The following is a 26,856-nucleotide window of genomic DNA, read 5'->3' on the forward strand; positions in this document are numbered from 1 at the left end:
AAGGGCAACCAGGAGAATGCTGAATGGTTACAGCCCAAATGGCAGATATAATGTCTTTTTGATGAACATTAATGAGCTTCAGAGTACTTCGGGGAAAGTACATTACAAGGACTTTGTGAGAGAACATTGTGACCGGACCCTGTAATTTTTGCTTGTAGTCATGAGAACTGAATGTTCGCACATGCTGGCTTTTACATAGCACTGCTCGTATTAAGTAGGAAAATGGATGGGAAACAAATGGCAGAACTTGGGGAAGTTTTTCTTTCTTCCTTTCAAAAAAAAAAAAGGCAGATGGTGTTTTGAACACAACTTGCCATAGAACATGAATGCATAAGAGTTCTGGCTGCCTGAAGGAGAATTAAAAAAGTCGATTATTTTTTAATGGTAAAAACTAGCTTTAGGTTCACTCAGGGGCTCAAAGAAAAACAGCACTGAGAAATGGGAGTGAACTGAAAGATAGCGTTTGTGTAACACGTACCTCAAACCACAGAAGTCACATGGGCTCTTTCTGCTTTTCTACTTCTGATTACTTGTCAAAGGGCTATACTTTTAGCTTCCCCCATCCTGCAAGGCCATTCAGCCATGTGCCAGCTGGAGTAATCTTTATTCACCATGTCTTTACAAAGGCTCATGCAACAGAGCAGCAATGGCAATTTGGTGGACTACTGCTCTGGTCCATCGTACAGCTCTTATTCCATGCTCCCAGGCAGCTTTTCGATGGATGATAATAGAAGGATTCAAATGCTGGCAGACACGGTGGCTACTTTGCCTCGGGGACGAAAGCAGGTATGATTGCTATTATGTACCTTTTAGAGTGTTTATGTTCTCTTGAGAGCAGAGTGATACGTTTGTCTGCCTTCACACTAAAAATCCTATTTTAGAGGCTTTGGAATTAATTACTAAGAGTATGGGTGAGAGAGAAGGTGAGGAGCCCAGAGACCTTGTGTACTAGTTCAAAGATTTAAGACCATGCTAAAACTTTTTTTTCAAGGCAAAACTTAAACAAAGCTTGTTTTGCTAGTTTGGAGAGGTGTTCGGGTAAAACGAAAATCATTAAGCACGTCAGACTTGAAGATGGTGAATATAGACACAATCAGTTTGAGATTTATTGATTTTTACCCCATACCCGGTATGTCTCCCATTGATTCTTTCCTTCCCAGCCTCGCTCTCTGTGTTTGATAGTCATTTCAGTTCATAATCAATTGAGAGTATGTTTTTTTTGAGGACAAATTTTGTGGACTAAATTATTTTCAGCTTTGAGGCATGGGCCCATACCTCATGCTATGGAGAAGACTTTTATTGGATAAGTGAGTGCTGATTGAACAACACACGGCCACTTGATAGCTGTGGGATCTTGAGCACAGGTTTCTTTTTTCTAAAGTGAAAGTAATAGAAACACCCTGTGGGGCTCTTTTGCTGCTTAAGTGAGGAAAACGGTGCAGTGCTTAACACAGAGATTGATATGTAGTATATGCTCAATAATTATGCTATTATTTTTACTGCAATATATTTCTCTAGTGAGGAAAACTCATTTGGAAAAACCTATGCCCACATAAGTTTATTGTGAATTGTTTTATTCTTTGACTTCCAATTTGTAAAAAACAAAAAACAACCAAAAAAAAAAAAACAAACAAAAAAACTGTAACACCTCTTCAGTTATATATAACTTGCAATAATGCCTCAATACATATGTGAATGTAGATGCAGAACTTGTACAGAAAGTATTTACAATTAAAGTATGAATGTTTGCCCTTAAACCTTGCATGTACCTCATGTGCTCCACTTAAGCCTTTGAATTTCAGGATTAGACAGTTAGAGCACAGTGGGCGAGTAGTGGTATTTTCTCAGTGATGTACATAGCTAATTCCTTGGTATTTTTCATAATGAAGATAAGGCCATAATTGGCCATGGTTTGTATCATCAATCTTTTTCAATCCCAAACTGCTTTTATGATGTTAAGTTTTATGTAGTGATGAATTTGTCTATCAATTTACTACCAGTCTGAAAATAAAGCAACTCTGGAAAGCACCAAAATCTTTATTCAGTTTTCAGATGTAGAGCAGTGCAGGAGGTACACAGATGAGAATACGCTTCCCGCCCTAATTGGGTTAACACTTAAGTAGACAGAATGAATAGATGTTATGCAAAGTAGAAAACATAAATGCTTGAATCCAAGTACATGTCTTTGGATGCAACCTTGGAGAGAGATTCCAGATATTGAAAGGTATTCCAGAATAAGGGAATTAATAAATGCGGAGGCACCGATCTTGGGACCTGTAGGGCAGGTTTAGGTAATAGCACATTATTGCATCAGAAGAGCCAGTGTCTGTGTGAGAAGGAAGGGGAAGCCTCAGAGCCGGGCTGCTTTACGAAACACTTGGACATTTCCCCTAAGGAAGCAGTAATTTGTCCAGCACAGGGAGCCACTGAGCATGTTTGAGCAGTAGCAGGTTTTAGGAACCTTATTCTAGAAATGTGGTGTGTCTGCAAGTGGGTAGAGACTATGGTGAGGGAGCAACTTTTGCAGTAGTTGGAGAAAGAGGAAAAAGAGGGAATGGAGAGGAGACCAAAAGACGTCAATACGAAAGGCAATGAAGACACAGGAGTGACATCTGGTTTTTAAGCCCAAGTGAAAATAGCATGAACTGAAAAAAGGCAATCATTAAGGAGGTTATTGGAAGAAGGTAATGAGAGGGCTTTAGGCATATGAAATGCACACACGTGTGTGTGTGTGTGTGTTATACCTGTGTATAATATATATATATGTATATATATATATATATATACACACACAAACACATATATACACACACATTCCCACAGCAGTTAATTATTTGAATGTTCTTATCTTTTCTAGGTCTTCTCTTCCCCTCTTTTCTCATATTCTTCCCTATGGTAGACTCCTCCTATTCAGACAGATTTTTCTTACTGTTTTGAGAATTAGTTTAAGAAAAAAAGGCAAAATGAAACCTCTTTTTTGTGATACTTCTGATTCTATACAATTATCATCAACGAAACTTGAGGGAAAGTCTATCCCAACATTTCACAATTTTCCAAATGGATGTTCATTTCTTTTGACGGGTTTTTAGAGAATAATCAGTCATTTGGCACTGAATGCACTGCAGGCAACAAGATCTCTGTAAGGCAAACACATGAGCAGGTGTTTCTCTGCCCACTGTTATTTTCAACCCTTTCAGGGCTGACGTCAACAATTCATACTTCTTGTTATTGTTGGCTTTGGTTTCTGCAAAGCTGTATCTGGTTAGCCTGTAGTTTCAGATTAATCTGCAGAATCATTTGGATGTTCACACGAAGAATTATTTAAAAATAGATTTCTGTGTGAGCATATTATCAGAATACCTGCATTTGTAGGAGGTGACAGACACTGAGTACAGCTCCTGCTTCTGAACATAGTTTTAGAATAAAAAAAATAGCTGCAATGGAAAACACTCTAGGAAGGAGACTGGGGGAAATAAGGATAGTCTTTATAAACGTTGTAATGTTCAAGGACTAGTGGCTGTACCCTACTGCCTGCCCACTCTTCTAAGGGCAGTAAGTTGCTCTTGGAAAAGTTTTTACCAAATGCTGTAATGAGACCAGGGACCTGACAGGTGTGAAGCTTGAATGTGCATCTGGGCACCACACACTGACTCCATTTGCCTGATTTCATTTTGGTCATCAAATTACCTTTGACCCTTGAACAACACAGGGGTTAGGGGTGCTGACACCCCATGCAGTTGAAAATCCATGGATAAAGTTTGACTCCTCCAAAACAACTACTAATAGCCTGCTGTTGCTCGGTAGCATTACCAATAACATAAACAGTCAATTAACAGGTTTTGTAATACGTTATATGTATTATTTACTGGATTCTCACAATAAAATAAGCTAGAGGAAAGAAAATATTAAGAGAATCTTAAGGAAGAGAAAAAAACGTTTACAATACAGTGTATTTATTTAAAAAAAATCCACATAAGTGAAACTGCACAGTTCAAACTCATGTTGTTCAAGGGTCAACTGTCCTACTAAATAGACGATTTCTGGAAGGGTAATATTACTTAAAATCTCAGCTTTGGAATATTGTGTTCAACTCTGTAATGCATGTATTTCTGGGATGGAATCTGCCCTTCAGGAGCCTTGCTATTATTTCTGGCCATATACCCATCTGTTACCAAAACTCTTAAGTGCTCCTAACGACAAGATGTTTTGCTAATTTAATGACTACTTTTAGGTAGAAAACTCTGTTAATTTCACCACAAAAGAATTTGAAAAATATCCTCTAATCCATATTGTGGCATGCTAGGAGTCAATCTCCAACAATTTTTCTTGGAGAAGTTCATGAGCCCACAGTGCAACTTCCCTGGGAAGCAGCAAACCTTCTTTAGGTTCCTTAAGGGCACTTATAAGTTAAGCAATTGAGTTCAGCTCCTTTATTTCATTGTGTCTTAGAATCATCTATGCAGCCCTGCTCTCCTAAGAATCCTGATATAAAAGGGAAAAGGAAAAAAGCTGTATTCATGAAACAACTGGGGAGAGTGAGGCAAAGGACTGGAAGGGGAGTAGAGGACATGATTTGGGGACTTTGGAAACCAACAAAAACGAAAAAAAACTCACCCCTGCATAAGTATCTCTTCCCTCTTCCCCAATACTTTCAGGAAATGTGTACACAGAGTGGGGACCAGGAAGTGCCAATCTGTTACTTAACAGCAGAAGTGGCTACAGTGTTGACCTTTGAGCTCCTCTGAGCCAGGCAGGCTATATGGCTGAGCGGCAGATTATCACGATGTTTTGCAAACTGACAGATGAAGTATTTCGTCTTGGTTTCCCTCTAAAGACGGACACTGAATCACTGGATAGCAGGAAAAATTATGTTTTGAATATTAATGCCTGATTATTAAGTCATCTGACTAAAAACAAAAGAAGAGGCATCATAAATAACCCCAGGCATCTTTATGCTAGTGGCTTGCAAGGGGTTAAGGAGACTTGTGTACTCAACAGTCATAACTAAATGTGTAGTTTGCAGGCCTGCCAAATTGCTAAACCCAAATTTCTCATATTAGATAATGTGTCATAAAAGACAGCTGTTGCCAGCATATGCTAGTCATTGCACACCAGTTCCTCATTCATGAGTTTTGGTGCCATCACTAAGGGCTCTGGGAGGGCAGTCTGGGAGCAGAGGCTCCACTGGTTAGATCCTAGAATAGGGCTGCTCACTTTAGGGAAAGGGTTGCAGGAAAAACTTTTTTTCCAAAGTGTAAGACCTTTGGTAAGACCTTAGACATACTTCTTTTCACTGAGGCAAATAGTTTGGTGCAAGCAAGGCGGAACCCTGAGAACATTCCTTTTCCACATCGCCTGCCTGACAGCCCAGACCAAAAACAAGTAGGCTTTGTGTCAAGATGTGGCACGTGTCAGAGACTTTGATGGTGCCTAATTTATTTAAATTGTTTTTTATTTAAATGTTAGGTGCCTAAGACAGGCCATTGCTCATTTATAAATTATAAAACTAATTCATAATTTGACTTAGTCTAATTTTTGTGTGTGTCAGTGATACCCCAAATCAGTCAGTTCACAGGTATTATCTGCTATGCATCTCACGTTGTGCTAGGCAAATATTTTCATTTTCAACTAGTCAATTAATTAGATAGATAGAAAGGTAAGGAGGAGAGAGGTGGGGGAATTTCCTTCTCTATAGAGGTCTTGGATTTGTCTTGTGAATTTGAAATATTTTAGATTTGATATATCTACAAAAATTACGTTTTGAATATTAACGCCTGATGATTGATTTAGAAGGTAGGTTGAGGATGCACCACATGAAATCTTGAAGTTTCCATCAATGTTATGCTTATCTGCCTAGCAAAAGTGCATTTTAAATTGCTGAGGAAAAGCTCAGACTTGTAATAATTCATTAATTCTTACTGCCATTCACTCATTTAGCAGTTATGTATTAAGGCATTACTAACTCTGTTTTCTATTAATCTTTTTTTCATGGTTCTTGCTCTTTTTGGATTGAAATTTTTTTTTCGTTCTTGTTTGTTTTCATTTTTAATCTCGCTACATGTTTAAGATGCTTAAATTTTATATTACAATTTTAACAATTACCCTTGAGTTTTTACTATGAATGTTTAATTTAATGAAGGATAAAGTTGAATACCTTAACATATTCCTTCTGAAGTTGCATATTTTACTTTGGGTCTCCCACCACCACTTACTTGCTGGTATTGTTTTTTATTTTATTTATTTATTTATTTATTTTAATTTATTGGGGTGACAATTGTTAGTAAAATTACATAGATTTCAGGTGTGCAATTCTGTATCACATCATCCATAAATCACACTGTGTGTTCACCACCCAGAGTCAGCTCCCCTTCCATCACCATACATTTGATCCCCCTCACCCTCATCCCCCACTCCCCAACCCCTTTACCTTCTGGTAACCACCAAATTACGTTCCCCAGATTAATTTTCAAACCCGTGGCCATCCTGTGGTCACCGACTGCCCTCCAATCCCCTCACCCTCCCCCCCACCCCCCACCCCTCCCGCCCATCTAGCAACCCTCAGTTTTTCCTCATTGTCTCCAAAACTGTTTCTGCTTAGTTCATTCACTTATTCTTTTCTTTAGAATCCGCTGGTATTGTTATCTAGTAGTTTGCTTCTGTTTTTCTATTTAGCTATTTTTAAGTTTCCACTCTATTCCAGGCCCTACGTTAGACATTGGGGTAGAAAGTAAAACAAATACATTCCCCCAAAGGCCCCAAGGAGACAGATGATTATGTATAAGAAGTGAGGTATTTGATCCAGTATGCCTTTCATCTAAATATACATATATGCCTCCACATATATGAATATATGAATAATCTGATGAATATTGATAGCAAGAGTAATATTTTTAAATACAAATCCTAGTTATGATTACAAACAACATAATTAGATTTGACCTACCTATGTACTTTATAATCTGAAATGAGCATAAAAGCCAACCAATGCAAAAAATGAAAATAGATTAAGACAATGTGAGTACAACATAAAGGAAAGATTGAGAATGCATGGGAATGTCAAGTTTATTGCTCCCTTCCACCAGCAGGCAGCCCACTGCACAGCTGAGTGGTCCTTACCCTTGTTAATGATACTTATCAGGACTAAATCAGGCTGAAACCAATCGTGCAAATTGCTGTAGGTCTTCCATGATCAGTCCTTATAAGTTGAAAATAAATGCTTTAGCAATTTTAGAGAATCTTTTTGGATCTGGGCCTTCCTATTGCTGTCTCAGGTTGATATAAATGATTTAAGGTCCAGAACTGACAAGAAAGGAAAATGTAATTAAATTACATCAACTTAGTGGGAAGAATTCAGCTCTCCATTACTTGAACTGACCATTAGCCGAATTCTGAACACTGAGCCCTTCCAGAAAATTTGTTAGAATGCTGTCATTTGGAAGTTGTGAGTTCAAATTTCTTACAGTGATACAGGCTTTTCTCTTAATAAATGCCTTAATGAGGATTTCTTTTGTGCATTAATTTCTTCTACGTGTTTTTCTCCTTCTGGTTTTCATCTTCTATTTATTTTATTTTTATTTGTTTGGACTGACTGTGCATTGATCTGACATTTTATGTATTCACTGATCTATGACAAGCATATTAGGTTGACAGGTAAACACCATGGGCATAAGCTTATGTTTTGGGCCCCTGGACCAACACTTGAGGAAAGGCTAATTAACATTTGTTAATTCCTAGACAAATAAACAAAGCACAACACACAAAAATGCACAGTATTTACCTAAAAGACAAGACGCCACCTTCAGTTAACTCTACCTCAATTTACAGTGATAGAATGTATAGCAGAAGCTTGTTTATATGATCTTTTCCAAAACATTTAAAGGAGTGAAGGCAATATTATTTATACCATTTATACCATGGTGAGGTTCCGTTCCTTTCTTGGCTGGAACTCTCACTGCACTTTTCCAAAAGTATTACAAAAATAAATCATAAAGAGAACTGAGGTTTTGAGTCTTTGGTTTCACTTGAATTGCATTTCTGCGTGTGAGTTGGTTCTTTAGCGGTTGTTTTAGCCTGCTAAAAATAGTAATATATTGAACTACTAAAATAAGCATAGTCATCTCATCAGCATCTTCAAAAACTATCAAGTATTTGGATTTTATCTGCCATTCCATAGGTGTTATTTTTCTTTGTATTTCAGTGTGATTCTAAATTGCTATGGTTAATCCCAGAGGCTGTTTTAAATACAGATTAGATATGTAGTTCTTTTGGGAAGCTTTGGAATTTTGCCGTGTTACATTAACTCTTTTGCTACGCTGTATTATGAGAGCTTCTTTTAATTTTCTAAACAGAATGCCTGAACGTTTGATTCGCCAGCTCTCCTTTGCCATTATTGCTAGAGAATGGAAATTACTGCCCTTGTGTAACAATTTCCCAGGAGATGGGCCAAAGAAGGGATAAAAAGCAAAGTCCTTTGTGATTTAGAATATTTTACAAATGTGTCTTAAGGACCTTTGGATAACTAACTGTGTACTTGTTGTATTTTTCAGCTTGCTTTGACGAGATCAAGTTCTTTAGGTGACTTTTCCTGGTCTCAAAGGTAAAGAGATTCATTTATTTTTTTTTTTGGTCTCTCACAAAGATATTTAGGAACACAGCTCTCCAGACTGTTGGTAGAGAACACACACACACACACACACACAGAGTCATAATACTACAATTTACATAAATGTCAGCTATTTTTATTTGTGACAGCTATTTTTATAAATTTGTGCCAAATTAATACTTTGACCTTCATTTGTAGTTTTTTAATTTTATTTTTTAACTTTTTTTTTATTGCAGAAAGCTTGTTACTGTGGAAAAGCAGGATAATGGAACATTTGGATTTGAAATTCAGGTGGGCAGTTTTCAAATGTTTCCAGACTTTTAATAAAGAAAGTGGCACTGGTAGTGTCACTATATGTGCAAAGAGAGAATGAAGTCAAGATTAGAAAACAATGGAGACTGGGACTTTTTATTCAATGTGTGGTTGTTTTGCCAGTCTTTCATTGTGTTGGGTACCATCAAGGAAAAAAAAAAAATCACAAACTAAAACCCCCTAGACTTGCTTAGCTCCTTGTTCTTAGTTGCTTCAGTCTCAGATTGATCAGTAATGCTTGATATTAGCCAGGTCTTAAATAAGAGAATAAAATACTCTTCTTTATAGATGTGCATTTTATATATTTGCATTTCTGATGTGTTTGCATGATCTTTTTTTTATACTATATGTCAGATTTTAAATCTATAGTTTGATATTCAAGAAATACTTGAAAGCATATATACTGGGGGTGCCAAAAAATGTATACAAGTGGACACTTTGGTCAGCGTTGCCCAAGCAGTAGTTTGCTGTAATCAGAAATGTCTGGACGCTGATGGTAAACACTTTGAGCACCTCTTGTAACTGCAGAAGTCAAACGTGACTTGTATTCATCTTTTGTTACTGGTATATGTTGAGTACAATTTTAATACAGTTTTCCTTTCTTAAAATGTGTATACATTTTTTTTAGCACCCTCTGTATTTGTATGTAAGGACTGTATATATTCATGTATAGCTCCTGATCATTTTGAAAATACTGAAGGTTTCATATAGGATATAATGAGAAATTTGTACTTTTTTTATTAATGACAGCACTTTGTAATTATTATTTGAAACATTTCAGAACATTGCTCTACTATCATAGTCACTCATGCTCTAGGAAAAATTTTAACAGTCTTTATAGATTTCTATGTAATAGCCCAAGAATTTCATTTCTTACTTGCTGTCTGCTTTTTCATAGCCATATTTGTAAAGATGGTGAGGTAGGTCCAATGAAGCCGAATACAATTAAGTGCAACAGTAGTGTTAACTGTTTTTTTTTTTCCCATGACATTTTTGGGTTTCTTTTAGATGTATTTTGTGTAATCATATTCTTATACTGCACATCAGCTTTTAGGTCCTAGTTTTGGTGCTGCTTTCAGAAAACTTTGGTCTCTACATATCAGCCCCACAATTGGAAAGTCACAGTGTATTTTAAGATAAGGAACAGGAAGCTAAGTAAAACATGCTTCATGTCTAAAAAAATGAAATGTAACTCTATCTGCAATGAACAGGGAGAAGGCTATAGGAGAAAAGAAGATATCGTCAACTTTCTGGACTCTTCCACTTTTAAATTTGGTGAAATCTATAATTCTTCCATCAAGTTTTAGGAGCATAGTACTCTTTATTATTCTCCATTCACATTAAGCACTCCCTATTCTGTTGTAGAGACACTGTACTTTTTGTGGCTGCTTCTTTTTAAATGAGAATTATTCACAAGGAGGTACAGTCATTGCTACTGAAAACACAGTCGGTGACTACTCACATACCCTTATTTAAAGTGACAAATTAGGATTTTTTTCTCACTCTTCTATGATATATGTCACTGCTTCCTCATATTTCTCCTCCGTACCATAAACACTTACTCTACGTGGAAGAGTCAAAGCTACCATTAGTAGACACAGGCTACAGCACCATGCACATTTGGAGATCAACCTGAGCTAAAGGCTTCACCTCGGAACTGGAGCAAGTGTGTGTGTTATCTCAGCAATGCAGGAACCCTCTCCTCTCTACACATGCCCTTTTGGTGCATGCGTTCCAATACCAGCTCCATGCCGTAATCTCTTCTCTAGTACTCATAAGATTTGCAGTAGTCATCAAATGGAGGCAATGCTATGGGAGCTTTTTGAAGACCAGTTAGAACCTCATGCACCCACGTCGTGCACCCATTGTTAACCGTATTTGGGTCCTGGTCTATCAGGTGAAGGGTACAGTGGAAGAGAACGAGTTCACCCTCCTTTCTGGTTTTTCATGGGTTCTGCTTTTATGCTGCTAATGAGAATCATGCAGAGTGATAGGAATACAGACTCTAGATTCATGCACATCTGAGTTCACGTCCTCTTGATGCTGCCTTATGGGGTTTTTAGGAATTTCAAATAATGACACAGAGCAAGTACTTAGTAATGGCCCTGGTACCAGTAGGAGATCAGCAAATGATAAATGTCAGAATAAAGCTCACTGGGTATGGGAAAGGGCGATGTGACTTTTGTGTCTCTAAGGATAGTTCTGTCATTAAAAAATGGGAGCTAGAAGACTGGGAGAGAGAGAGAGAGAGAGATTGAGAGAGCGCAAGAGAGAAAGAGAGAGAGAGATTGATTCAACTAATTAATTTTTTCTTTCCATAACTTTGGAACTTCTGCCTTTTCTTCTCTATCTCTAACCCACAAATTTTACACCCATTGCAAACACTTATTCAGATACTGGGTACATAAATCAACGTTTCCCTCCACTGTACTCACTTTGATCACTGGACATGGAGGGTAGATTTTCACTGCTAATGAGAGTTGTTGTAACAGTGGTTTCCCAAAGGAGTGTCTATTATAGCTTTGGTTCATGTACCACATGAACTAGAACACCCTTCCATCTCAGGAAAGGTCTGGGCTGTGGCAAAAAGACTTCCTGACAGAAAAGCTGTTAAAAAGGATCTCTGACATAGGTGGGAAATATAGTACATGATCTTTAAAAGTCCTTTTAACCTTTAAGATATGGGGATTCTAAATGCCTTCTAAAGTAAATAGAAATCACTTACAGGTTAACAAAATCTAGTTTCCAGAAGTTGCTTGTACTTGACTGACTTCTGGTTCTGGAGCCTGCAAGTCTGTAAAATAGGAAGGAATGATCACCAGACATTAATTTCTCCACAAGAAAGCAGTACTTGAATGGGGTTTAATTTTAGGAATCAGATGTTTCAAATCAGAATGCTGATTTTGCCTCCAAATGGAACTAGACCTCACAAATGTGTGAAAAAGCAACATATGCTTGCTGCAGGTCATTGGGCCCTACACCTAGCAAACATTTATCCAGTGCTCTTGGTACAATTTGAAGAACAAACACAAACTGATTTTGCCAAATTGAGGCAAGAGGCGAAGCATAACTTCTTCTAATTTAGTTGCTTAGCTAATGAACCAGGGATTATTCGGGGCAGGCATACCAGCAAGTGCTCAGAAATGAAGGTAATTGAGTCAATTATAGTACTTTTGAATTAATGCAGGGCAGATTGTCATTATTTGTAGAGCTCTGATTTAAAATAATTATTGTTGGCATATCTCCATTGCCAGGAGTGTACTGTTTTCTATTCTCCTGTAATAAATAATTCCTTGAGGGTGAGAGAACCTCATGGAGATCTTTCCCTTCGCTCTTGGTCACTATTATTTTATCCCATTGGGAAATGGAAAACTTAATTATTCTTAATAAACATGCAATCGTGATAGCATCGGGTGGTTTCTAAGCCTTGCAAATATAAAATATTTAGCCAGTCTCATCCTACTTTTGTTCTCAAGCCAGATTTTTTTATTTTTTTTAATGAATGAGATTGGCTGCCGATTGTCTGGTAGGATTACAAAATTGGTACCTTTGATTCAATTTCTACTCAGAAAAGCCTTTGCAAATTGTTGTTTGCATTTAATGGTAACCCATTTAAGGTAACTGATGCCATTTAAGTTTTTGACAAATAGATTTTGAGTTTTTTGAATAGTAATTCTGTACCACTTTAATTTTTACAGACTTACAGGCTCCAGAACCAGAATACTTGCTCCTCAGAGCTGTGCACGCTGATCTGCAAAATCCAGGAGGACAGCCCAGCACACTGCGCTGGCCTGCAAGCTGGTAACTTACAACTCTGCTCATGTTAGAAATAATTTAAATAGCAAGAAAATAAAACTCTTTGATACTGAAGGTCAGGATGTGTGTGGTTGCTGCTTTGAATTTTACTAACACTTTTATGTTGTTAAGTTTTGAGGCTTGCTTGTTTTCCTTCGTTTGCATGTCAGGAAGGATTATTTAACCAATTGCTTTAACACTCATTTTTTCTTGGCATCTCCCAGGTGATGTCCTTGCAAATATCAATGGTGTGAGCACAGAAGGCTTTACCCACAAGCAAGTTGTTGACCTGATCAGATCATCAGGAAACCTGCTAACGTAACTATCTGTCTGCTTCCTGTGGGGCTTCACAAAATGTTACAGTCTCTCATAATGCCTGTTGAGTGAATGAATAGAGTTTTTGTTCAGGATCACAAGAAAGGGGGTGGTGCAGCATAGCTTTGGGATTGTATACAGACGTTTTTATCAGTTCCTTTTGTTTCTCAAGGTTTCCTCAAACTTGAACATGTTGTCAACATCTGAAGTTAGAGGACATCAATAGTCCAAACGTCTGAGTGGGCGGGAGAGCATTTAAAAAAAATTATTTAATGTTTAATTCAATTAAATTGGCACACATTTTCTTTGGACGCAGAGAAACTGGTCCAGTTTCCATGGGTGATATAATCTTGTGGTTAGAACAAATAAAAGGTCAGAAAGGCTGAGTTTTTTCATCTTATACCACAAGTCAATTGTTTTTCTCTTCTAGTCTTCCATTTGGAAGAAAGAACAAAGTCTGCCCACCCTCTCCACCCTGTAAACATACACTCACACTTGCTACTATTCCAAACTTACTAGTGGGACATTGGTCTCCCCAAATGGAGAGTTGACTGACTTTTCCACTATACAATCTCTAGAACCTAATAAGACTTGACTAATTAGTTAAAAGATGGAATTCACTAATTCGTTGAAATACTATTTATTGAGCAAATACTATGTTCCCAGCACTGTGAGCGGCTCGGGGGAGACAAATCTTGGACTACTTTAATCATAGAAGAAGATGGATTTTAAAAAGACCCTGAAAATATAATTTTGATATTCCAATTATTGATAACTGCTATGAAGAAAGTAATATAAGGAATAATGGGATAGAACACTGAATAAGAGGGCTGCTACTTTAGCGTAGGTATTTAAAGTGGTCCTCGCTGAAGAGGTGAACTTTGAGCTGAGACCTAAATGAAGAGAAGGATAGTTATATCAATCCTTGGTGAGAACATTTCAAATAAAGAGAGAAACCTCTCTTCTCAGAATGGGCTTGCACATCCAAGGGTTAGAGAGGAAGGCAATGTGATCAGTGATTGGTGAGTTAGATGGAGTATAATAAGGAATGAAGACAGAGTTGGCCAGGGGCAGAGTATGGGTCTATCAGCCAGGATAGGTAGCTTAGAATGTACCCTGATTAAGGTGAGTCCTATATTACCTCATTTATTCTTCACAGCCACCATTCGTTTTCTTCCTATTTATAGTTGGAAGTGACCAAGGCTTAAATGAGACGTAGTTAAGATCAACTGTCTAGTAAGTGACAGAGCGGGGAGGCCAGGATGTCTTCTCTTCAGCTGCTATACCACAGCTGCTCATTGCGAGCTGCCAATAGAAAATCTGCTGCACACTCTTCAGTGATTCTAGTCTAAAACTACAAAGTGTGTGTGTGTGTGTGTGTGTGTGTGTGTGTGTGTGTGTAGTTTTGAAAGATGACGGTGGGGGGGCGGTAATTGAGGACTGAGTCTAACTGCCGGCATTTTCTCTTGGATTCTATATGGTTCTTACATTATAGATTCAAGCTTCTCTTTACCCTGAATTCATAGGATCCATAGAGCTGGACTCAGTACTCCATCACTTCCAGATGGTTGATCTTAACTAATCTCAGTCCCTTCATCTAGTGGGCAGACCTTAGCTGGATAATCACGGGGCAATGGGTGGAGATAGTTGGAAAGCCAGAGATCAGGAAAATGAGAGACAGTCTATATAAATACTGAAGAGAGCAGCCAATCAAGAGGCCTGCAGTTTGGCCAATACACATCTATTGCTTGCACAGGTCAGGTCAGCATGAAAAGTCTCAAGGGAACACATTCACAGGATCCTTACTATTGCCCAGAATCAAGACCGCCCTAATGAGAAAGCAGATAATGGCTTCACTTGCTGTCATCTTGTTATCTTGGCTGTGATGCTAATAAAAATAGAGGAAAATTTAATGCTATTATTTTTATGATGCTTTCAGAAATTCTTGCATCTTTATAAATAGAGTGACAGCTTATTTATCAGAAGGAATTTGAACCAGTACTTTAAAAATGCTTAGGTGTGTGACTCACACATGAAATTTATCTTACTCAGATTGATGGCTTAGTAATCAAAATAAAGGCCTCTAACTTGTGCCCACAACACAAATCAAATCACTCAGGATAGAACAAGGTTTTTTTTTTATTATTATTATTTTTAGCAAGGTATTTGGTATAGGGAGAAAGAACACTATTAAACTGATAATTCTAAGATTAAAGTTTGTCAACTTAAAAGGTTTTGAGATGAGAGAGTCCTATGAAGATTATCTCATAGGAGTTCTGGTTTTATTTGTTCTAGTTCCAAAATTAAGGCAATGTGCAGAGGTAAAAGCTCCTGGAATCCTACAGAGGAAAGGATTTTCCCCTGTTTCAGGAAATAGCATGTTGATTCCACTGTCTGAAAGCCCTTGTGCTTGTTATTCTTATTGCTGTACCCTGCGTGCTTAGCACAAGGTCTACAGTCTGGCACATGGTGGATGCCCAATAAATATTCACCAAATGAAAAGGGATTCATCCAGACCCCACAAAAATAGACTCTAGCAGAGGATAACCATCATTACCATATGTGGCTTCTATAAAATGAACTACAGTTCACCAATTAACCAGAATCATTTCCTTCAGTCACCCTCCCAAGGGGAGTTTTTTGTTTGTTTGTTGTTTTCCATTTTCTTTCTCTGAATCTTGTCAGAAGATTTGGCCTAGGTCCAGATACTTGAAGTGCCATGAGAATCACAACATTTTTGTTGCTTTTTAAGGCTAGTCTGTACTCAGATTTTAGTGCTCCATAAGGATGGTACTTGTTTGACTGAGTCACTCATGCTATCTCCCTCCCTTCCTTTCTTTTTCTTAAAACAGGATAGAGACTCTTAACGGAACAACGATTCTCAAAAGAACAGAGCTTGAAGCAAAGCTGCAAGTTTTAAAGGTAATTTAATTTAATACAGTGAGGCACATTTTTTATCCTTGAACATGTGAGTTGTAGAATAAATATCTATTTGAGGCATTGAGACAGCCTGTGAAGATGAAATGTCATGATGAATCTGAACTGCTGAAGTATCAAAGAGCCACACAATGACCTTTGCAGGTATATAAAATCCCACAAACCAATGCAAATGGCTTTTCCCCTTCCTCCTTCTATGTGTCTATGAGGCTCAGAAAGGCTACAGGAAGGCCATCGCTTGAGGAACTTTTCATTCATGCACCTGGGATCTACCTTGAAATACACAAGACGTATACATCTTTCAATATCTCCATCCTCTCCCAGACATCATAATCACTTTAGCATGCTTTAAATATCCACTTAAGGCCCCAGTCTTCCTTATTATTGCTTACTTAGAGACTTTCATCAAATTGTAAAATGAAAAAACATAGGTTTTGTTCTAAATAGCTGGTAGTGCACAAATATACTAACCTGTTGAATTGATATGCTCTCTGTTTTTCTTGTACTTAGTTCTTTAACTCCGGGTTTACTTTCCTTGTTTTAGTACATCCCTCAGTGAGGGTCTTTATTTGCCAAATAAAAAAAGATATATTTTATTTCACTGTTACTGTTGAAAGTAGGTAATTGCTAGGTAATTTAATTATGCTAAGCACTTTGCATTTAATTATGCTTAGCACTTTGCATGTATTGCTCTTTTGATATTTTTGCTTATGAGCGAACTCTTAATTGTTTATCTTTTGTGAGTAATCTGCATTTTCTATATATTCTTCTAAAAGTTTTGAAGTTTTTCTTTTTACATTTAAGTCCTTAATTCATCCAGAATTAATTTTTGTGTTAGTGTGCGATAGGATTCCAATTTTATTTTTATTCTTTCCATATGAATACTTAGTTCTTCCAGTACCATGTAGTCTTTCTTTTCTCCACTTAACCTGCAGTGGTACCTCTATTTTTAAGCAAGTTCTACATATGTGTGGATTTTCTTACAGGATTCCTGTTCTGATACATTGATCAATTTGTTTATCTTAAAGTTAGTTATTACACAATTGTGGTAAATATTGATATCTGATTGAGCAAGCCTTCCAGGTTACTCTTGGTCCTTTTGTTGCTTATATCAATTTTGGAATCAGATTGTCAAGTTTCATAAATAAATGGTAGAGATTTGTTTGATATTACATTTTATATAGATAGGTCAACTTGAGGAGACTTGATATCCATATGGTATTGAGTTTTCTTACTAATAGATGATCTCACCAGTTTTTGTTTTCTTTATGTCTTGAAATAAATTCTTATGCTTATATGCAAATAGATCCTATAAATCTTTTGTTAGATTTATTCTTTCATAATTTAGGATTTTTGTTCTTATTATAGTTTATTAAAATTAATACTTTGAGATTAATGTAAAGATATGTAAAATAAAATTTTCTATGCTGTTATTATATTCAAACACCTTGCTCAACTATATAATTTCTAATAAATTATTTATTATTTAAGTTTTCTATAAAGATTATAACCACCTGTTAAGAATGACATTCAGTTCTTTTTTCTTACTTCACTGGCTGGGGCTTACAGTACAATGATGAATAGAAACTATAAGCATAAGCATTCTTGTGTTGTTCTTGACTTTAAAGGGAATGATTTTGACTTTTTCCTATTAGGACTGAGTTATCTATATGAACATACTTTTCAGGTTAAAGAGGCTCCCTTCTATATGCTAAGTTTGCTGGTAGTCTTTATAGTGCTTGTGTTTTAAATTTTACCAAAGACTTTTTTTTGCATGTGTTAAGATTGTCCTATCATTTTTTTATTTTAAAAAGTCTGTCAATATGGTGAGTGACATTTGAATATTTTCTAAAGTAAAACCACTTTTGCATTTTTAAAATAAACCTAACCTAGTCACAATTTATAATCATTTTTTATATACTTGTAGCTTTGATTTGCTAGCATTTTCTTTAGGATTTTTGAGGGTAGCTTTATTTTACAGGTAACATGGCCTTAGCTTTTTTTTTTTTTTCCTCAGACTATCTTTATCACGTTTACTGGACTCTTAGCATGAGCTGGGGAGTATTTTCCCCTTTTTGTTCTCTGGTAGAATACTTGTAACACTCTCTGAATCATCAGGGTTTGAGGTTCTTTTTTCGGTGGGAATACTTCTAAATTCTGTTCCAGTTTCTTTATTAGTTATAAGATTGCTCAGGCTTTGTAGTTTTATTTTTTATTGTGTTTTGAATCAGTTTTATTGAATTATGTTTTTGTTAATAAAGCTTTTCAATTTTCAGATTTATTGCATGAAGTTGATAATAAAAATAAAAATTCTATTCTCAGCTTTTTGTTTTCTATCATAACTGTGATTATGTCCCCATTTTTATTTCTACTACTTTTCATGCCTTCTCTTCTTTTTTTTCTTGGTAATTGTCTCTAGAGGATTTTCTACTTTGGGGTCTTTAAACAAAACAGTACTTTATAGTTTGTGGCAATCTTTAATCTTCTGCTGGTTGCTTTTAAAATGTTCTTTTGTCTTTACTGATCTCTAGTTTCCCCACAATGTGATAGCTCTCGATTCATTCTTAAATTTGTACTGCTTGGAACTTAGAATTTGCACTGCCCTTTCAAGCTAAAGACTTGTGACTTTCTTTAGTTTTGGAAAACTATCATCTTGCTCTCTGAATATACAATTAACCCTTGGACAGCATGGATTTGAACTGCATAGATCTCCTATACACAGATTTTTTTCATCTTGCATACATGATGTAAATTTATGGCATCGATAAATACAGTACTGTAAATGTATTTTCCGTTACGATTTTCTTAATAACGTTTTCTTTTCTCTAGCTTACTTTAAGAATACAATTCATAAGACATATAACAAACTATGTGTTAATTGACTGTTTATGTTGTCGGTAAAGCTTCCAGTCAACAGTAGGTTATTAGCAGTTAGGTTTTGGGGAGTAAAGTTATATGCAGATTTTCTACTGTGGAGGGTGGGGTCAGTGTACCTAACCTCTGCATTGTTCAAAGGTCACCTATACCTTCTTCACCATTCCCTAAATTATGTTCTGGAGTTCCAGTGAGACATATCTTAGAGTCCCTTGATTTATCTTCCGTGCTTCCTACCTGCTCTTTCATATTTTGTATTACTTTATCTTTTTTTATGTTCTTTTTGAATTCCTTAATATGTCTTCAATAATGTTGTCTGTGTCCTGTATAGAATGTGTTCTTTCTATTGAATTGTAAAAGTTAATTTTTAAATTTTCAAATAGCTCTTTTTCATGTTTATCTCTTCTTGTTTTATTTCTTTGTTTCAAATTTCTTGTTCTTATTAACATTGATCTCATTCTCAGAAGATTATAAACATTCTTGTTTTAAAGCCTTCTTTGGACACTTTTCTATTTTCCTTTTATTTGGAGAGAATCCAAGTACTGATGATCAATTTTGTTGTCTTTCTTATCACTATGTGGGTGTTTTGGAGTATAATTTGCCCACTTTCCTTGATTGTGATCTCTCCCTTCTATTTAGTGTGATAGTCGGGCAGTTGCCTTCTTCAATTCAAAGCTCCAAATCCAGAGCAGCCCCGGAAGCTTGGCTGCCTTCCCTGGAGGGTCAGTGTGGAGCTTGGTTCAGGTCACCAGGCTGCGTTTATGTACTGCTGCCCCTCTAGGTACAAGCTCTGCATGAGCCATAGCCACCATCAACCTCTTTCTCCCGCCTCCTTTTCATGGTTGGGTAGCTTCAGCTAAGGTTCTTTTCTCAGGAAACTTATCTCTATCCTGTGCTGCTTAAGTGCCTTTAAACTATGTATCTCCATAGGATCCAAATTCCTAGCTACCTCTTTCTGCTTCTCCTGATGTAGGAGACCCTTGGGTTTATTCCTGCTTACCTTCTTATATTTCTGTTCTTTTTTTTTTTTTAATCTTGAAATTGTGAGATTTCTAGTTCATCTCTTGAGTCAGAAATGTGTGGGTCTGACCTATAACTAGGGTTAGACTGGCTTCCTCTTCACACAATGATATTTAGTTTGGCGTCCTGTAAGTGTGTATTCTGTCCCTCAAAAGACTCATGTGTTTTCAGGGATTCCCTTTCTCATGACCTATGATTCAAATGTTTAACATGAAAACTGTCCATGCAATGGGCTAGCTGGGGGAGTTACTTTTTAATTTAGCTCTGTTATTTACTGGGTTTGTAGCCCTTGGGAAATATTTTGCTACACTGAACCTTTATTTTCTAACCTGAAACTTTTAGGACAGTTAGGAAAATTAAACAACATATTATCCGTGAAAGCACAGTAAAGGTAATAAAGTGCCATGGATATGTTTAGCTAGATGCCTGTCTTATGTAGATTGAAAATGTTGGAAATATGTACAATCTAAAATATCCAATCTGTGATAGTTGACTGTTGTTTCAGGAAGCCATTCTTTCATATATTCACTCTACCAGTATTTTTGAGCAGCTGCTATGTACCAGGCACTGATCTAGGCACAGTGAGGGGTTGTCGCCCAGTATGGTAAGATCTCACATGTGCCTAAATTTTTTTCTCATAGTGAGAGATTAAATTTGTCCAAATACACAACTGTGATGTTACTAACAGGCAGAAACAGAACATTGAGAAAAATAGGGAAGCTTACACATTAATCTGAAAACTCTTAGTCACTGACACATCTGCTCTTTGCACTGGTATTTTCTTGGTTTAAGTGACGACATACTTAGATGACTAGGCCAAATCAACAGATATGTTAAAGCCTTTATTTTTACAAAAATGAACTATTGGCCGAGCCCTGACTTTGTATTTCTGGATAATAAGGGCAGAAATGCAACTTTCTCTTCTCACTATATTTAGTTTTGACTGTTAACCAATCTTTATGCTCACTTGTTGGACTCTATAGTCTTGTAGCAAGTAAACCTCTTTAAGAAAGAAGAATGGGCTTGGAATAAAGACCAGATGCATGTTAGTTCTATACTCCTTGGGTTCCCTGACTTTGACCTTCACATGACCGCAGATTTACACAGATAACAAGAACTGTGATGCAGGTAGCCCAGCAGTCTTATAACCATATAGACAATATTAAAGTAGAGAAAGAACAAGAAATTAATGGAGCCAAGCATTTTATGGTTTTGATTTATTGCTTGTATAGTATATTGGGAACGATGAGGATTCCTGCTAAATGTTCCTGTTATCAAGGATTAGAAAACCCTGCCTAGTGATTGTTTAGTCCCTGAATTGAGAAACCAGTCATTTTTCCCTTAATCATTTAATAACGTTCTTGTAATTTTATTACCTTCTTTTCCTGAGGCCTTCTTCTTCCAAATGTACTCCCCCTCCTCCCTTCTTTTTTAGCTTTCGTCTGCCCTTCCCAGATTGTTTCATACAAAGAACTCCTCGTTTCCAATTAGGCTGCCTTTCCTCTGGCATAAGTGTCCACAGACAAATCTGAGCTGTGCCTGCCTGCTGGGCTGGCTGTGGGGACCTGCAATGGCAAAGGAATGGGTGGAGTAGAGGACAAAGAGCTGGAGGGAGAATGAGCCTTTGAAGGTGCCTTGTCAGATGCCTTTTCCCTGGCTGGCTTTCGATTCCCATCGCCTCAGTCCAGTCTGTGGGCTAATCCAGGCCTCGTGTGCTGTCTTGACCATTACAGCAGCCACTCCATTCCCACCCTGAGCCACTCCTCTCATACGCTGGGCAGCATATGAGAAGGAAGCATACAAGAAAAGCAAGCATATGAGGAAGGAAGCAGTTAAGAAGTCAAGGTGCTTAGCAGTGTTCTAAGGTTAGCTCTCCAAGGAAGCCATTCAAAGCAGGTAGACTTCCCTTTTTTAGTGTGGAAAATAAATAGATGTCCAGCAGAAAAGACTATTTTAGTGACTCAGGCTTATAGGATGAGGACAGTATTTATTGAACAATTACTAAGCTCTAGCTATTGTTCCAAACATACATCTACTAAGTCATTTAATCCTCATGACAATTCCAGAGTTTAGGTTCTATTATTGTCTTCATCTTGCAGATGGAGGAAGCCTACAGAATAAATGCTTGCCTAAACAGATAGTAAATGGACACAAACCCAAGCAATCTGGCTCTATAATATTTTTTAAAATAAAAAAAAAATATATAAATGCCATGGTTTCTATTGTCTATTTTTAGTGTTTCTGTTGAAATGATATCATTGTTTCAACTTCTTGGTGCTACTAGATTATTTCTTGAGAAAGTAGTATTTATTTCCAGTATCCTCCTTTCATACAAGAAAAAAAAATCTTTCAAATGAATGGTAGGGGTTGTTAGTGCTAGATAGAAAAGAAAAAAATTAATGACCAATCTCAACAGCTAGAAATAAATTTTTATCTTCACTGGGGTTTCCTAATAATTAACACTGTTTTCTTTTTTCTCAGCAAACCTTGAAGAAGAAATGGGTGGAGTTCAGATCTCTGCAGTTACAGGAACAGCGCTTGCTTCATGGTAAATGTGATTTCCTGTTTAGAAACCACACTAACATTTTACCCTTTCAGTATTTCTGCCTATAAGTTCCTTTGAGATTATCATCATTACAAGAAAAATTGTCTAGCATGGATAAAGAATACTAGTCTGTGTTTTTTTGGTGTGACCTTTGGAGTGACCTGTGTATTTCAAGGCGGGATAAGTCAAGTCATAGCCCCTTCTCCATACACATAACACATACGCACAAGAAAACACACATACACGCACCTGCGTGCATATATTTGCAGGCGGCACCCTGAGATTTTAGAAGAGCAGTAGGAATGATTACCTGATTTTAGCTGATGAATGACATCCCTGAGCACATTTATAGCTCAGGGTCTGCGTAGTTCTCAGAAAGTATTAAGACTGGAATGATAGCATGCTTCTTGTGTAGAGCTCTTCTCATTTGTTCAAATTGTGTAAGTTACATTAATTAATGCAGAGAAATCTCTTTCGTGGCCTCCAAACCCAGGACATAAATGTGAGTGATCATTTTAATGGTAAATTCATGGCTCTTGCCATTGTATGCATTATAAAGGGAAGGACTGAGTTAAAATTTATTGATGTGACATTTGCTATGTGGAATGAACTTATTGTACAAATAATTCACTGAAACCACTAGCTATGTAGGTATGAAATATAGGTATATTATCTTCAGGTAATACCAAGCTAACGTCTCTATTTATAACTAAATATTTGTCACAAGTGATAATCTGTTTACAGAAAAAAGATATATTTAACTTTTAATTAGACACTAATTTATGGCTTACAGGTTTGTGTTGAAGTCCTGTTTTTTTTGGTTTTGTTTAATAAAACTTATGTATGAGTCGCTTCTCTTTTTATGTTTTTAAGTTAATATTTTTAAACATTCATAATAGATTTTTTGGGAGTCTGAGTATTGCTAGCAAGACAGAGGTTCAAAATCCAGCTATCTTTTGGATTTCTCTAGACTTGAAGAAGTTTGGGAAACCTTTGCCTCCACTTCTGGAGCATTCTTGCATGGAGATGGGGTTTGGCCTGATAAGTGTAAGCAGTCCTGGGGTTCTATGGAAATGAACCCTTGTATAGACAAGGTCCTTAGCTCAGGATCAAGGAAACTGACTCCTCGTAAAGCCATTGTTGGATACATTTTCTGAGAGATTTAAGGAATTTTTTAGTTTACTTTTTCTAGGCCTAAATAAATATTCAGGGCATGAGATTCTGTAAAGCAATTGCTGTTCAATCAACTTGTTGCAAGATGAAATAAAGTAGGTTGTATTAGCAAGAATTATGATTAGTCACTGCAGGGCTGGCCATAGTCAACCTTGCAGATCAAATGGAAAACTAAACAGTCTTTTTATATTGTCGACCAAGGACAGAGGAAAGCAGCAGTAGAGATGATTAGCACAAAGTAAAATCATTTCTGAGTGTTCAATGTTCTATTACTTTTCCTGAAGCAGAGTCTCCTTCTAATTACAGTAGTTCCCTTGGCATCCTTGAGGGATTGGTTCCAGGATTCCTGTGGATACCCAAATCTGAGGATGTTTAAGTCTTTTAAATAAAATGCTGTAGTACTTGCAGATAGCCTATATTGACATATAGGCTACAGCAGAGTATGCCTACACATCACTTCATTCATGTGGATTCAGTGTCGTGCTGGGCGGTGTGGCAAATTCAAGTTTTGCTTTTTTGGAACTTTCTGGGATTATTTTCCCTCAATATTTTCAGTCTGAGGTTGGTTGAATCTGCAGATGCGAAACACGCTGATATGAAAGCCGACCATATGTCCGTCTCAATCCAGTATTACAAGTAATCTCCTTTCTTTTAGCAGCATACCTATCAACTCAGTACAGAAGCAAGTGGGGCATGGACAGGATGTTGGTGTGTGATTAAAATTTGAGTTTGGAGAGCTCAGATATAGGTTATAAAAGGTTGATGAAAAATCCAGCTAAGAACATAAAATTCATTTTTTTTTTCAAATGAATTATTACTAATTTGAGGACAGGGCTGTTTTCTGGGTACAGTACCATTCCAGAGCATTTAGTATTAAAATTATTCTAAAAGAAAGTTGGAATATTGGGACTGGAAGATATCCTTTCTGTTTTAAACATCTTTGAATTCTCTATAATGAGCCAATAGGTACAGGATTTATAACTGTGTTTCCCATACATTTCAAAAAATGTTATAATAATTTTAGAATTATTATAAAAAGACAGTAATTTAAAATCCATACATTTCAAAAAATGTTATAATAATTTTAGAATTATTATAAAAAGACAGTAATTTAAAATCAGAGCAACTAAATAGAGAAAATCCATAAGGCAACATTTTCCCAACAATATTCTTTAGAATCCCATTTCTGTGAGAATTTTAATAAAAGATTGTAGGGGCACTTCAGTTTAAGAAATGATCCTTTTGGAAATTTACAAGTCACACTGGCATACTGTCAGATGAGTTCAACTGATCTCATATGAACAGTCTTGTTTACATTTATTCTATTTATTCCATTTTCATGACCATGGAAACCTTTTTACGTGGAAAGTAGTCCATGAACAATAGTTTGAAAAATCCTATTACAAGGTATCAAATGGCCTCATACACACACTCACTTATTCATGCAAGTCAAAGCTCAGTGAAAAATATTCACACTCACTCTTTCTTGTGCCCTTTGAAGATACATTTTGGTGTATTTACTTGTAGGAGTTGATGCCCAGATCCATTTCACAGTAGACTTTATTTTCTGCATTTTAGGTGACGCAGCTAACTGCCCAAGTTTGGAAAACATGGACATAGATGAATCGACATTGTTTGGAACCCAACCTGGGCCAGGTCCAGCCCTCCTGGAACGAAATCGATTATCCAGTGAGAGTAGCTGTAAGAGCTGGCTGAGCTCCATGACGGTGGACAGTGAGGACGGCTACCAGACATGTGTGTCTGAGGACTCGAGCAGGGGAGCTTTCAGCCGGCAGACAAGCACAGACGACGAGTGCTTTGTCCTCAAGGATGGGGATGAATTTCTGAAAAGGTCATCTTCAAGGAGAAACCGGAGCATTAGTACTGCCAGCAGTGGGTCCATGTCTCCCTTGTGGGAAAGCAACTTCTCAAGCATGTTTGGGACCCTGCCTCGGAAAAGCAGAAGGGGCAGTGTCCGGAAACAACTCTTGAAATTCATCCCTGGCCTTCATCACCCTGTGGAAGAGGAAGAGAGTCGCTTTTGATGGATTGTGGTGCCCTTTTGTAGGAGCTTATTTCGTAAAAGTTGCTAGACTTGTTTAGATCAACTCCACCCAGCTTAGTGGGAAAATGCAGATGGATTGCAAATCTGACATCCCATTTCTTAGCAATAGTGACCTTTATTTAAATTTTTCTATCATTATTTTTGCTTATTCAATCATTTTTTAACCAGAACAGCTCAAGTTCTAAACAGACATTAGGGACATAAAGTCATAAGTTAGATAATATAACAAATTAACACAAGTGCCTGCTCATGCTAATGCTCCTTGTGAAGGCGAATAATATTTATTTGCTAGATAATCCATGTAAAATATTGAGAACTGTTGGGATCAAATAAATAAAAGTGTAAATAAAAGTGACATAATGTAATTATTTGGAATATCTTCTATAGGTTAAGTGGTAGGTTTCAAAAGTTTATGTTAGCTTAAGTTTAGTAACCTGGAGAGGCTTAATAATAATAGGCAGTTTTGAATGTTTCTGTTAAAATCTATGAAGGATTATAAACAAAGATGATCATAAGCCATTCTTCACATCTATAGTCATAATAAAGCAGAAAGTATAAGGTTTCGTATGATGGTATACACTTCATGAGATCCATGGAAAAATAATTGTCTAAGATGGGTGCTGAGGAAGATTCCAAAGTGTTTTTGTTTGTTTGTTTGTTTTAATAGGCAGCCTAAACAAAATGGGTGGAAATGTCTTTCTTACCCAATTCATATTTTGTTCTATTTAAACATTGATGACAAGTCTAGAACTCTCAAGATCTTACATCTTTGTGATTTTTTTTAAACAGATGTCTAAAATTTGAAAAATTGGAGTCAGAAAAAGGATTTTCCTCCTGTAGATTTTTTTTCACATTACTCTTCACTTTATATTATATATTTCAAATACTTATTGCCTTAGCACTTGTTTGCCTGTTATGTTAGTATAACATTACTTCTAGCCATTCAATCACATTTTTATTCAGTGCCCATTAAAGTCCATGATTATTCTGTTCTGGTGATATAGCTGCTCATTACCTATATTCTAGAATAGCTAATCCGGACTATAAATAGCTTGTACTGATTTTATGCTCTTTTCTCTCTCTCTCTATCTGAGTGTTTGGGAGAAATTGATAGTTGACTTTGAATGGAACTGTTACACTTAAATAAAGAGAATAAAGAACAAGTAATTTTCAGGGGAAAAGAAGAGGGGAGGGTAAGGAAGCCTGTAGGGTAAGAAA

The 26,856-nt window shown here is 36.7% G+C and overlaps 1 protein-coding gene across 2 annotated transcripts in view; it reads left to right on the top strand.

Annotated features, from left to right (window-relative positions):
- CYTIP (cytohesin 1 interacting protein) overlaps positions 1-26,433 on the top strand; it is a 66,451-nt gene extending 40,018 nt beyond the window's left edge. Inside the window, exons 1-8 of one of the 2 annotated variants that reach the window (XM_033112821.1) lie at positions 528-786; positions 8,547-8,596; positions 8,839-8,893; positions 12,613-12,715; positions 12,934-13,027; positions 15,877-15,946; positions 22,337-22,403; positions 25,152-26,433. In XM_033112821.1, coding sequence (XP_032968712.1) covers positions 613-786; positions 8,547-8,596; positions 8,839-8,893; positions 12,613-12,715; positions 12,934-13,027; positions 15,877-15,946; positions 22,337-22,403; positions 25,152-25,618 — 1,080 coding nt within the window. In that variant the 5' untranslated portion in view covers positions 528-612 and the 3' untranslated portion in view covers positions 25,619-26,433. Of the gene's footprint in view, positions 1-527; positions 787-8,546; positions 8,597-8,838; positions 8,894-12,612; positions 12,716-12,933; positions 13,028-15,876; positions 15,947-22,336; positions 22,404-25,151 lie in introns of those variants that run through there. The other variant, XM_033112822.1, reaches the window with a different exon arrangement.
- The last annotated feature ends 423 nt before the right edge of the window (positions 26,434-26,856 follow it).

This window comes from Rhinolophus ferrumequinum, chromosome 8 (genome assembly GCF_004115265.2).
Source record: "Rhinolophus ferrumequinum isolate MPI-CBG mRhiFer1 chromosome 8, mRhiFer1_v1.p, whole genome shotgun sequence".
Classification (NCBI taxonomy): Eukaryota; Metazoa; Chordata; class Mammalia; order Chiroptera; family Rhinolophidae; genus Rhinolophus; species Rhinolophus ferrumequinum.